Source organism: Desmodus rotundus, chromosome 2 (genome assembly GCF_022682495.2).
Source record: "Desmodus rotundus isolate HL8 chromosome 2, HLdesRot8A.1, whole genome shotgun sequence".
NCBI lineage: Eukaryota > Metazoa > Chordata > Mammalia > Chiroptera > Phyllostomidae > Desmodus > Desmodus rotundus.
Window position 1 is genome coordinate 10999744 of NC_071388.1, and position 13496 is coordinate 11013239.

Sequence of the window (13496 nt, forward strand, 5' to 3'; positions counted from 1 at the left end):
CGGGTTTGCTGAGGAGGAAGTCCCTGTGCTCGTCCGACAACAGCTTATTTGATTTTCGTTTTTGATGGTGGCCATTTCTCTGCTTTCAGCACTCTGAAGACATCATACTTTTCTTTTGTGAATAACATGCCAGATGATTTTTTTTAACCATCATGTTTCATTTATTTTATAGGTTGAATAGCCAGACTATTGTTAATGTGTCTTTTTTGTGCCCTGCCTCCCCCGCCCCCCAACTGCCTTTTTAAAATTTCCCTTTCTTTGGCTTGCATCTGCCTTACGACCATATATTTAGGCATGATGTTCTTTGAAATTTCCTGCTTGGCATTCACAGGGCTTCTTGAATCTATGAAATGGTGTCTTTCATAAGCTTTGGGAAAATTGCAGCCACACTCTCTTGACGTACTGGTGCCTTTCCATTTTCTCTCTCCTCTCCTTCTGGGCTCCGAACCTCTCTGAGTCCCACATGCCTTTAATGATCTTCTTACGTTTTGCATTCTCTCTTGTACGTATTTCAGTTTGGAGATATCCCTTTTTAAAATTTCTCTAACCCTGTTTTCTGAACTTCGTAGCCTACTGTGAAACTTCTGCTGAGTTCTTAATTTAGGATATAGTTTAGAAATGTTATTTCTCTGTTCTGATTCCTGTTCTGATTCTCTGCAATAACTCTTTGTCATTCCCTGGATTTCCCTCTTCTTTCCGTCGACTGCCTGGAACGCGCACACATTGCCCGCAGTAGCTGGAGGCCTCTGTCACCAGGCCCAATGTTGGCTGCCACGAGCTGTTCCTCCTCTCTGTGCTTTCTCTTGGCTTGGGTCTGGGGACTTAGTTTTGGGGGTGCCTAATACCTTTCTTAACTGAGTGTTGGACATTGTGTATAAAAAATTACGGAGGCTCCGTATGCTGTCACCTTCTGCAATAAAGTCCCCTGTCCCTCCTCTAAGTAGGTAGTATAGTGGCTGGTCCCTGCAGTCCAGTCAAGGCCAGCTCAGTCCACCTCTGGCCCCCAGGCACCTGGCTGTGCCTGGTGTATTCTGTGTGTCCCTTTCCTGTGGGAGAGTCCCCATCCATGGCTTTTGTCTCATCTGGCTACATAAGGTCTCCGCATTGCTCTCAGGAGTGTCCCACATGGGTGTTTAGGCTGCTGCTGCACACAGTCCCGAGGTCCAGCAGATTTTCTGGGAGGAAGCTGGCTGTGCTGTGGAGGCTCCCAGTCTCTGCTGAAGACTCTGCTGTGTCCTCTGTGCCCCTGCGACAGCTCCGCAGGCGTGGGCTCCGAGATGCTCCTCCTCCTGCAGGTGTCTGCAGTAGAAGGTCAGCTTATTTCCCCAAAGGTTTTCTCTTTGGAGTTTTAACTCCTCTGGTTGCCTTTGCTGCCTCCACCAATAGTTTCTGCATTTCATCCAGTTTTAAAATTATTTTAGGTGGGAGTGCTGGTCTGCCGTCAGACCTCTCTCCTACTTGGAAGCACAGTCTCTTACTTTATGCTTTTAAGACCCACCCATATTATTGTGTACGGCTGTTACTCATTCATTTCTGTTGAAAAATAAACATTTCAGAAGCTGCGTGTCCATGTACTCGGTGGATGTGGGGTCATTCCCATTGTTGGCAGTTACACTGCTGCTGGTAGCGTTCCAGTGTGCGCCTCCTAGCACACAGCATGCACTTCCGTAGGGCATGAACTTGGGGTGGGGAATGCCCGGTCTGAGACTGAGCTTATGTTCATGTTTATCAGATAATGCCAAATTCTGCCAGTTTATGCTTACCTGATCACGGCGTGAGTCCCCCCTGCTCCCTGCCATTGTTAGGGTTATTAATTTTAGCTATCCCAGTGAGAATACGGTGGTATTTCATGGTGGTGTTAATGCGCATTTTCCTGATGATTAAGTACGGTGAGATCTTTTCCTGTTCTTGTAATTTTTGGTTTTCTGTTTTTAATTACTATTGAATCTTCTGCACACCTTTTTTATCCTCACCCAAGAATATAGTTACTGATTTGGGAGAGAAACATTTATCGGTTGCCTCTGGTACATGTCCCAACCAGGGATCTAACTCACTGCCTACGTATGTGCCCTGACTGGCGATCAAACCCACAGCCTTTCAGTGCACAGGATGGCCTTCCAACAAACGGGGCCACCGGCCGGGGCTGCACATTTTTTGCATAGGGTTATTTGCAGGAATTTTTTATGCGTTCTGGCTATTAGTCTTGCCAGTGCCGTGCGCTGCAGGTGTCCCCTCCTGTGGGACTTGGACATTTACCCCGAATTACAGTTTAGTGAACAGAAGCTCCATCCAACTTCACCTTCTTTTCTTTTTTGGCTTATGCTGCGTATGCGAGGCCAAGATCACGAAGCTCTTCTTTTACGTGTAGAAAGCACTGTTGTTGTGCCGTTCACATTTACATCTGCCATCCACCGGAATTGGTTTTTGGGTGTGGCATGTGGGAGGTGGGTTCCAGGATCGGTTTTTCAAGAAAGATAGTTTTTTCAAGAAAACTAACTTGGTCAAGATGCATTTTTTAAAAATTTATTATAGCTGGATTCAGTTTAGAAATATGTATGTGTTAAAATCATTAAGATCTTGTGTTGACCATGTATATAGACAAAAGCAACAACATGTTGTGAGTTGAATGCTTTTTTCTCAGTAGTATCTGCAGACCCACAATACACTTATTTCACAAGGTTGCACCCGCATTTAATAATGAAACTTGAGCATTTATGTGGAGGGCACGGCTGCTCAGACTGCATGTGGTTGTGTCACAGGAACTTGAGAGGGGCCGAATGAGGGTGTTGGTGTTGCTCGTTAGGTATACTTCATAGGGGAAACATTAAGGCCGCTCCAGTTGTTGGGATGGACTCAGGTTTTTCTGTTGTCCTACGCCATTATCTGTCTCTGCCTCTGTCTACCTCCCCAGACCCCTGCGATCCTGTTTACTTTTCCTTAGTCTCTTCTCTCATCCTCCTGAGTGAAGCTCTTCTTTGCCGAGCATTCACGAGTGCTGGCTGCTGAATATATTGGAGACTGCGTGCCAGGAGGGGAGGTGTGCTGGGCAGGGTCTCAGGGCCGAGGGGTCTGGATTCTGAGGATCTGGGTGCACCACCCCAGCAGTCGCGGCTCGGGGCAGTTACTAACATCTCCCTGCCGGTCCTGTCTTGAGTGAAAGTGGAGATGAAGATAGGACCCACTCATGAGTCGTTGTGAAGGTTATATGAATTATAAGGGTTGTAATTGAGAGAATGCATTCACAGTGCAATGTTGATTGAAAAAAGGGTGGAGTATGATCTCATTTCTTGAAAATTCCACATACATGTGTACATGTGTGCATATGTATATATGTGTTGTATATACACATACATAACAAAGAATGCTACTTTTTTTCTACTGGCTTTCATATATTCTAAATTTTCTATAATAAATTCCTGCATTATTGTGGTGTTAGAAACATAAATCTTAAGTTGTCTTTAAGAGAAAACTGTGAAGTTCATTACAGCATTGTGCAAAATAGTTATCACTTGGAAATACCTGGATTTTCAGTAATTGAGTAATGGTACATTATGGGGTATAATAATTGTTATATTAAAATGTTAATTATTAGCTTAAGTTTCACATTGCTTAGTATTTTTGTTTTATTTTAGGCAAACTTTGGAGTCGGAGTTTAAAACTAGCTTATACTCTTCTTAATAAACTGACTAGTAAGAATGAGCCACTACTTAAACCTGGAGACAGAGTAAGTAACTGGAATGTAACTTTATTGAAGTGAGCAAAAACAGAGACTAAAAATCTGTTGCATTGAAATCGGTGTTTTATCAGTTGGTTAGACTTCTGGCATTAATACAAGGGATTTAAAGTCAGCATGAAAAAACATTAAATATGGGTAAAGTTTGTGATGAAGTAGATGAAATGATGGTTTTTTTTGTTCTCATTGCTTATCCACTGATTCTTCAACTTCTTTTACCTTTGACTTCATATATGTTGATTTTAATAAAAATATTAATATCACATATTAATAAATGTTCAATTTCCAAAGGTTAAGTTTTATGAGGAAACAACCTTACTTTGAAATTCTCTGTGCTTTATATTCACCTCCTTCCCTGTTCCCTCTACCTGCCTGCCCAGATAGAGTGCAGAGGAGGTTGGCGGCTTAGGTCCTCGTCCTATACTGCCTGCCCCCAGATCCACGTGAGGCTCTTTAAATTAATCAAAATTAAATAAAATGAAAAATTTAGTTCCCTAGTCACATGAGCCACATTTCAGTGGTTTAGTAGGCATATGTGGCTACTGTATTTGGTAGCTTGTAAATAGAACATTTTCATCACCGTAGAAAGTTCTGTTGGACAGCATTGTTCTCAGGAAGCGAGCCAGACTTGAGGTGCCCCAGTATACTGGAAGTTACAGGATGGAAAGTGGAGAACATGGTGAGAAATCAGTATGCCAGTGAAATCCATTAGTGAATAAAGTTGCCTGGGGTCAGGTCACTTAACGATGAAACTGTAAGTTGACAAACTGACAGAGTTCCAGGACAAAGAAATGAAAAGAAAAAGGAAAGGGAAGGGGCATTGGGAGGAAGAGGAAACTTGAAGGAAAGCTAGATACAAAAAACTAATGTTCAGAAAATTAGTGTTAATATTCCTGGAGTCTGTGATGAAGAAAAATAAATCAAGAAAAATATGCTAGTAGGAAAGACCAAGAGATGGGAGGAAAAATAGTGCAAACATTAGAATTGATCAAGAAGGCCCAGCATCTGACTAACAGCAGTTCCAGAGGAGAAAGTAGATAGAGTGTCGAAAATTGTCAGTGATGATAAAAATGCAAAACAATGTTTTGGAGCTAAAGAGCATTCGCTTCAAAGTGAAAGGACCTGCAGTGAACACAGTAGCCCCACAAAATGCACATGAGCACATAACGACGTGCCGCGCAAGGTCAGGGCGCAGAGCTGTGCGGGGAAGCGAGATGCGTGCAGGCGGAGGACATAGCGTGGCACTTCAGAAGTTCAGAGGGGTTCTCATTTTAACCTACAGTTCAATTCCTAAAGGCTCACCAAATGTAAGGATGGGGTAACTGTTTTCAGACACAGAGGACTTAAAAAATATTAGACTCCCAAGCACTCTTTCTTGGAAAGTGCCTAGAGGATGTGCTTCAGCCGAATGAGTGAGTGGGGCTCTAACAGGAGAGCCACAGGGCAGTCCCTGGGTTACTGCTAGCAGCCAGCCAGGGGCAGTCTAGCCAGGACTAGGGTGACAGAGGTTCTTGGGTGAGCGTGGGGCTGGTCTACAGCTGCTAAAACTTCTGAGTTCACTTGATTATTTGAAAATGCTGCTGGTAGATACTTACATATGTGGTGGGGTGTTGTGGAGCGCCTGGGCCAGTGCGCATGTAGCGAGCAGAGCCAGTAGGAACGCTGGTAGCTGACACCATCTGGGAGGAAGGAGGCGCGCACCTGGCTGGGAGAGTGTGTGCTGTATGAGAATGGTACTTTGTGACTTGCAGTGCTTTAGAGTGAGTATGAAAACGTCTCTGATTGTGTTGTGCTTCAAAATGAGTATAAGAATCACTAACTTGTTTTTCTCGAAGAAAATTCTTGCAAGGACAAAGAATTCCAGAGTTTCTTGACTTGCTAGAGAATCCATATAATTAATTATAAAAAGATTGACGTGATCATAGTTAGTTACTTAGCAGAGATAGGTGGCAGATTTATCCTCCTGTACATCAATACTATACTTTGTACAAGTGGGCAAACACAACTCTTTTGTAACAGATTCTATGTACCAAACATCTGATCACAAGGCTGTGGGTCACAGTTCTGGGACAGTCACTATTTAGAAAGAGAGCTTTGCCCTTTTCAACAGACTTGTTAGAACTTGATTAAGTTTACAGAATAATACAGATACAGCTTAAATTTTTTGCCTTGTGAAGTGGGCAGTTATTAGTTATCCATTGTTTTGTGTTCAGAGGTCTTTGTTAAAGTCTGCTCAAATAATCTGATTTATCACTATGGTGTCAAGCACACTCACTACACTCTTTGGAACTTACAAAAATCTTATTCCATAAATAGCTTTTCATTTAACCAGATTATTAAAAGAAATGGAAATTGGAATGATGGGAGAAGAGAGAGTGGAAGAGGAGGGCTAAATACTTGTCTATAATAACAGGAAATAAAATTAGTACCTAAAATTTTCAAAAGATGAAACACAGCAGGGTAAGCATAATATTTGAAAATAAGAAAGTAAATAGCATAGGACGATGTAAAATATTTTGAAACTGTTTGCCTTGGGGAATGAGGAAGGGTAAGGCCTGAGTTAGATATTATTTTTCATTAGTATTTTTTGGGTCATTTTAAATTCGATGTTTAAAAATTTTTGATAAAAGTGTAAGGTAGATAAAAATAGAACATCTAATTTAAATAGTAGCAGCATGGTGACCAGGCGGGACTCAGGACTCGGAGGGAGGGAGTGGCTGTAGAGGTCTCATCTGAGGGTCTCTGCCCACCACCCTTCCCTGTGGAGATCTGTTCAACTGAAACTTTGGTGTTAGGATCTTTTGGAAGCTAATTTAGACATAATTTGGTTTCTTGTTCACTTTTCATGTTGATACAGGTGTTTTTCACCAGGGCTCATTGATAGTGGGGATGGTCAGTCCCTGAGGTGCTGCTGCCCATAAGGTCAGAGTGGACGGGCACAGCCAGACCTGGGCTGGACTGTCCTTACAACCAGAAAGTTATTTTGTTGTATGTGGAGTAAAGGCCTCAACATAAAAATGATTTATTAACAGTTAGATGGTTGAGGAAATTTAAGGACCAAGAATTAACCCCAAGATTATAAAAGAACCTAAATGTCTCAATTTCATCTAATCAGCAGATACTCTTAAGAGTGGAGGTGGTGTGGGCATTCTCCCGTTGAGTCCGTGGTTGTTTGTGCTGCGTAGGTGGCGCTGGTGTTTCCGAACAGTGACCCCGTGATGTTCATGGTTGCGTTTTATGGGTGTCTCCTGGCGGAGCTGGTTCCTGTCCCCATAGAAGTGCCGTTAACAAGAAAGGTAACAAGCTTGGCCTCGGCCATGGGTTCGGGTTCCATGAGGTTTTATTATGGAGCTGACACAGCAGTTCTGAGGTGCCTTCTTCATTCCAGGGAATGGTCAGTAGGTGTAATTTTGTTTACAGATACTCTTTTTTTAATGTAACCTGTTGGTGAGAAAGGCCACTTGGGACAGCTGTAGATCTAGCTATTATATCACCTGTTGGAAACGGAGCATTTTTTTCTCTGATAAATATAATTTGTTGCTTTCTTTAAAACCGTATGTTTATTAATAGTAAGTTTTATTTCTTGGGGATAAATCATTACAGTGATACCTCTTGGCTCGCTTCTCAGTGATAATTGTGAAAATACGGGATGGCACTGTTCTTGCGCTTTTGTTTGCGCACCCAGCCGGCAGATTTTGTTACTGACGGCTGATGACTGGGGGCTTCTCATGTCTAGGCGGCTGTTAACATTTTACGTATAAAGGTTATTAACCTATTGAAAAGTTATTTTAGGAGTAGACTAAGCATTTATTTTAGAAAATGAGAATTTTCTATTATAACTCAAGTTTTTCTATTTGTGCTAACGTGAACATTGTCAGCACAAATATTCAAGAATCTCAAAAGTAAAGTTTTCAAATAAACCAAGTACATTTCCACAGGTAATATATGACGACAGATTCTTGAGTACAAGGACTCTTAGGGAAAAACTAGAGATTTGTCAGATTTATGAGAAGAAAATGATAACATTTCACTGAGGGATATAGATAAGAAATGACCTGACTAAAAGGAAATGTGCATTTCTGTGTGGAAATAATTAGTGTTGTTAAGGTCAGGCCTCCTCAGGTTAACCTGTAAATTTCAAACACAAATCCAGTGGAAAGTTCATTATTTTTGGAGTTTATTAAAATGCTGCTGTCATTTGCAAGAAAAAACTTTGAGAAATTTGTTCATTATCTGAACTTCATATTTTGCTGCAAAAAATACATATCTTTTAAATTTAAAAAGTTATATTTTATTTTCATGAAAATACAGTATATAGCAGCAATTTTCAACCTTTTTCATCTCATGGCACTTATAAACTACTTACTAAAATTCTGTAGCACACCAAAAAATCAATTTTTTGCCGATCTGACAAAAAATAGGTATAATTTTTATTCATTCACACTAGGTGGCTATTGCTGTATTGGCTGTTGTCATTTTTTAATTTGACAATTTAAGGGAAATGAGGTCAGTGCCCCTGGCTAAATTGTCCGGTACTGCATGTTTTATAATTCTGCAGTCCACACATTGAAAGTCGCTGGTATTTAGAATTGAGTTGTCCCAGGAGTTTTCCGAGGGGCGGAGGGAAGCGCTCAGCGCCCTGTGCCGCCTCACTCCCCCCGCGCTCTGTCTTGTGCAGGACGCTGGCAGCCAGCAGATCGGGTTTTTGCTGGGCAGCTGTGGCGTTGCCCTGGCCCTGACCACGGACGCTTGTCAGAAAGGCCTACCCAAGGCACAGACTGGAGAGGTGGCAGCTTTCAAAGGTGGGCCCCTGGGGGCAAGGGGAGTCTGCGGTCTGGGTTAAACTGTATCCTCTCGTACTTTTCTGGCAGTTAAACTTACAGGGGCTGAAGAGCCCTCGGCAAAGGTAAAGTCTTTGACTGAGGCCTTGGTGAATCTTGCTCTTACCTGGTTCAGGGTCTAGATCTCTGCTGTTTAAGATGAATTGAGTAAGAATTAAATGAGACTGAGACATCTGCTCCTCTGACACTCACCTGTGCTGTGTGCCCCGGCGGCCCCCTCACAGGCTGGCCCCCCCTCACCTGGCTGGTGATCGATGGGAAGCATCTGACTAAGCCCCCCAAGGACTGGCACCCATTGGCCCAGGAAGAAGGATCCCGGACTGCCTACATAGAGGTAATGAGCTCTTCTAACACAGAGTGCACTGTTTAGGCCTGCGGGTTAGCTCTTCTTTTCACATGAATGTGAGCAGCTGAGTTTTTTTAGTTTAGGCTAAAACTTATATTTTATGTTCAGCCCTGTGAAGTGTCCTATGGAAGCTTCCTTAGGTCCTTTCAGGTTCGCTCTTTCCTGATCTCCCCATGCTGGCTCCCAGGGGCTGTGGGCAGTTGTGAGGCAGCCTGCGTGCACTGTTGCCCTCAGCACCTGCCCAGAGTGAGTCTTGACTTCCTCTGAGGCTGTCGCCTTGGGGGTCAGGGCATAAAGTGCTCTCCTGTCTGATGGGCTGGTTAATGAGGGAGAGAGAGCTGACAGCTGCTTCTCTCTAAAATCTGTCAACCTTCATTCTCTCTGCCCTGGCCTCCAGAAACATCACATAATGGCTTTTTTTCCTTGAAATCTTTCAGTATAAAACCAGCAAAGAAGGCAGCACAGTGGGGATCACAGTGTCCCATGCGTCCCTGCTGGCGCAGTGCCGGGCTCTGACCCAGGCGTGTGGCTACTCAGAAGGTAAGGGAGTGTGGGACGGCTCCTCCGGCTGTGCACAGGGTGCCTGGGAACTGTTACTGAGGGTGTCAGGTCCATCCCTGTACAGGACCTGCCCTGTAATCTAGGCCATCCCGGGTGCCGGCATGCACAGGGTTCTGCTTGCGCTGGATGAGTGGGCCCTTTTCAATAAACGCACGTGTATGTTGATATGTGGAGTGTGTATTCTGTTTCCCACCAGTTCATCAGTGCCCAGTGGGTTGGTTCAACCTGAAACAGAGCCGAGAGGCAGTGCATTTTACATTTAAAAGAAATGGAAAGCTATCTTATCGGGGCACTCTTTTCTATTTGCTGTTTTATATGCTTGTGGTTTGCGGTTAAGCTGTCCTGCATACAAATATGCAGATGGAATCTCGTGCTCATAGGTTCTCTTGGTAACACCACTTGTACTGTTAGGTATTACATATTTAACTTGGAGAACTGAGATTCCAAAAACTTTAAAAGTGCATACATGGTAGTTTTCTTTGCATTACAATAGATGAACAAAACTAAAAAGCAAATTATGTGGGCTGTTTAAATATCTAAGATATGGGTGTTTAAATGCAAAGGGTAGTGGAGGGCACAGCTGAAGACTTCAGTAGAGATTTGGAAGAGGATTTTAGATACGTCCAAGGGTCTGAATAATTTTTTAAAGATTAGACCCGTCACTCGTGTCCCATGGTTTTTTTCTTCAGACCCAGTGCTGACCTGACGTACGTCACCCATAAGTGGCTCCTTAGCTGATCAGGAAGCCTGCACTGCATGCGTATTCAGGACGCAGCAGTACCCAGGCACACGAGCCCAACTCTCCGTATTCACCAGGGGTGTTTCTCCTGCGTGGTACACTAGGGCCTTCTGTGAGGGGCCATTTGCTTCTAGCCCCAGGCTCTGTGCCCTGCCCACTGCAAGGTCTGGGGCAAGGTCCCGCAGAGGAGGCGGCTGGGCGTGGAGTTCAGGGCTGTGCTGGAGAGCCTGGGGCTCCCTGTGTGCTCCTGCTCCCTACCAGTCACACCCTGTGGAGGGGAAAGAGGGCAGGAGACAGGCTCAGCTTTTAGAAAGGAAGTGCCATGAGCACCTTGTGACGTTTCTCAGAGACACAGGGCAGTGGCCTTGGGTGAGAGAAAGGGGGAACTGGATGCAATGCGGAGAAGTCAAGAGCGCCCATGAGAGTCACTGGCCACAGTCTGAGTGAAACGTGTGCCAGCCTCACTTGGCCTCTCAGCTGGAGGCCGTTCCTCTGTTTCCAGACGGTGCCGGCATAGCTGTCGGTTGTAATCCAAAAATTGTATGACCTACTTTTGTGTTTTTTCAGTAATTTGAATACATAGCCGAGATGATTGGCGAATTCGTGCATGGTATTTGGAAATGCTGTATGTTTCCTAAAACTCTAATATGTCGATGATGTGCCCATCTCAGAGATTCTCTAAAAGTGCACGTGACTTGTGAAGAGGTTCACTCAGCGGTTTAACCATCTCTATCCACTTTCAGCTGAAACACTAACAAATGTGCTGGATTTCAAAAGGGATGCCGGTCTGTGGCATGGAGTGTTAACAGTGAGTGTTGCTGCTAAATGATCTAGTGGTTGGAGTGAGGGGTTTCTGATGTTTCATATCAATATGTGACACCAAACCCTACTTTTTCGGGGATGTAATTAATCCTCTAGTCCCGCTGATTCACGTGACCAATATATCTGAACTGAAACACTGTGAACTGTGAGCACTGATGTTACCTCTGCTGCTTTCGGCATGGTTCCGTGCCCTGCGGTGGGACATGGGCGAGGCCCGCCCTGAGCACCCGACTCTTTCGCAGAGCGTCCTGAACAAGATGCACGTGATCAGCATCCCCTACGCACTGATGAAGGCGAACCCGCTCTCCTGGATTCAGAAAGTGTGTTTGTATAAAGGTAAGGGAGTTAGCACCATTTCTTGATTTGTCCTTCATTAAATAAGTCTTTTTGAATTAATCTTTGGTAATTAAGAAAAAAATAAATCCAACATGCAGATTGTAGACATGGGCTAAGGAGCCCTGATGGCCAGCCTGCTCTGTGACCGGGTCTGAGACTGGTCTGTGACAGTTCGGACTCGCCAGTGCTGGCTGCAGGCTGTTGTGACCTATGTGTGCAAGGCCGGGGCCTGACCCGTGTGCACCTGACCTGGTGCACAAGGCCTGGCCACCCTGCACGGAGAACCGTTCAGTGACAGCTCTTTTCTGAAAGGACCATAGGCTCCTAATTTTATTCTCTGGGAATTTTCCTTACAATCACATCAATTCTTAGTATTTGAGATGGTTTCCATAGGGCTCGTCAAGCTACCAGCAGCAAAGCTGTTTATTCAGGGAGAGACATCCATGAGCTGTCAGTGGGGCCTCACCCTGCCCTCCGCCTTCAGTCAGCCACCCTACAATCCGGCCGTCTCTGTGGCTCTGCTCTGGGAGAGCTTTAGGACACCTTCATTGACCCCGAGCCTGGGCCTAGGGTCTTCGTTCACACTGAGCCGCCCTGGTACCCTGCTTGCTTTTCTTTCTGTGCTGCCAGTACTGCCAGTTTCTGAGTGTGGACATAGAGTGTGTGCTCTGATGGACTGTCATCAGGGTAGCCTCGAGGGGTTAGCCATCTCTCTTCACCCTGTTTCACTGAGGAAGATTGAAACCTGGAGTTCTGGGTGCGGCCATGGAAGCCACTGAAGCTGTGGACAGGTGCTGCCCACTAGCATTGCCAGGCTGGAAGGCTGAGTCTGTCTGCTCACAGCCCTGGTATCCCGTACCTGGTATCCCAGGTCTGCTCACAGTCCTGGTACACACAGCTCCTGTGTGTACACCATGCCTGGCAGCAGGCACCGCAGGTGGGTCTGTAGGATGTGGGGACGTTGCCTTCACATCTGTGTCCCCCTGCAGCCCAGACAGCGGTGGTGAAGTCCCGGGACATGCACTGGTCTCTCCTGGCTCAGCGAGGTCAGCGGGATGTCAGCCTCAGCTCCCTGCGCATGCTGATCGTGGCTGACGGCGCCAACCCATGTGAGTAAGCCCTGGAGCAGGGCTGGGCCCATGGTGTCCCCAGAACAGTAAGAGTGAGTGTCTTATAATGGTCTCTACCATGTCACCTCTTGTTGGTATATCTCGTGCATGTGTTTTGGCCACTAAATTTGAAAGTGATTTAATACGGTTGAAAGAATGCACGTGTCTAATTAAAAGAGTCGTCTTTCTTAAGCAGCGACCAGAACGTGGATGTGGATTGGGAGCCTCCTGAGCCCTTTGGCCTGTGCTCCCTCGCTCCTCCCTATGCTGGCTCAGCTGCCCCAGGTCCTCCTGGTGCAAACCCCCTAGTGTGCGGCCGTGCACCCCAGACTCTGTGGGGCCCGAGTGTGGCTACTTACTGAGGGCCATTGGGGGCCTGACACAGGGCATCTTCCGGGGAGCCTCAGGGGGCCTTGGTGGGGTTTCGCATAGAAATCCCTATGGGCTCACACAGAGCCTTTGACCAGAGTCTAGCCTGTCACCTAATCCCCTGTCCAGTGTGACCCTGACACCCCTGAGTAGCTGCACTCCTGGGTACCCTGTTGCTCAGGAAGGAGATTACCTCACCTGCTAGCACCCTGCTTCTGGTTCCCTCCATCCTCACCTGAGCTCAATGGGGTCCCTACACCCTGCCTATGAAACACGTGGTTACTGCTCCCTTCTCTGCTTCTTCACCATGCCCCTGGCCAGGCTGCTCGTCCACTTGAGTTCAAGTGTCCAAGTCATCAGGTGACACTCCCCTGCGGTGCCTCGGCTCTGCCGCCCCCCCCCCCCCCCCCCCCCCCCCGTCTCCATCTCCTCCGCGTCCTGCCCCCATCAGGAAGCTCCTCCCAGGCCAACACCCTCTGCACCCTCTGCAGACCTGGGCCGCGCCACACCCTGACTGATCTGGACTGCCTCAAGTGTCCTCTTGCTGTTTCCCGGTAGCTAGCCCCAGGCTGCGCACAAGGGCACCCGAGAACAGGCCCCTTCTTGTCCTCAGGCTTCTCTGCAGCAGAGGGCTGGAGGT

General features: G+C 46.0%; 1 protein-coding gene across 5 annotated transcripts in view; it reads left to right on the forward strand.

Moving 5' to 3' along the window:
* The window catches only part of DIP2A (disco interacting protein 2 homolog A), a 106867-nt gene that overhangs the window by 58448 nt on the left and 34923 nt on the right, over nucleotides 1–13496 (forward strand). For all 5 annotated transcript variants that reach the window (XM_053917910.1, XM_053917924.1, XM_053917912.1 and 2 more), the window contains 8 exons: nucleotides 3633–3724; nucleotides 6919–7029; nucleotides 8412–8535; nucleotides 8799–8908; nucleotides 9358–9460; nucleotides 10964–11028; nucleotides 11285–11378; nucleotides 12368–12487. In XM_053917910.1, the coding sequence (XP_053773885.1) occupies nucleotides 3633–3724; nucleotides 6919–7029; nucleotides 8412–8535; nucleotides 8799–8908; nucleotides 9358–9460; nucleotides 10964–11028; nucleotides 11285–11378; nucleotides 12368–12487 (819 nt within the window). The remainder of the gene's footprint in view (nucleotides 1–3632; nucleotides 3725–6918; nucleotides 7030–8411; nucleotides 8536–8798; nucleotides 8909–9357; nucleotides 9461–10963; nucleotides 11029–11284; nucleotides 11379–12367; nucleotides 12488–13496) is intronic.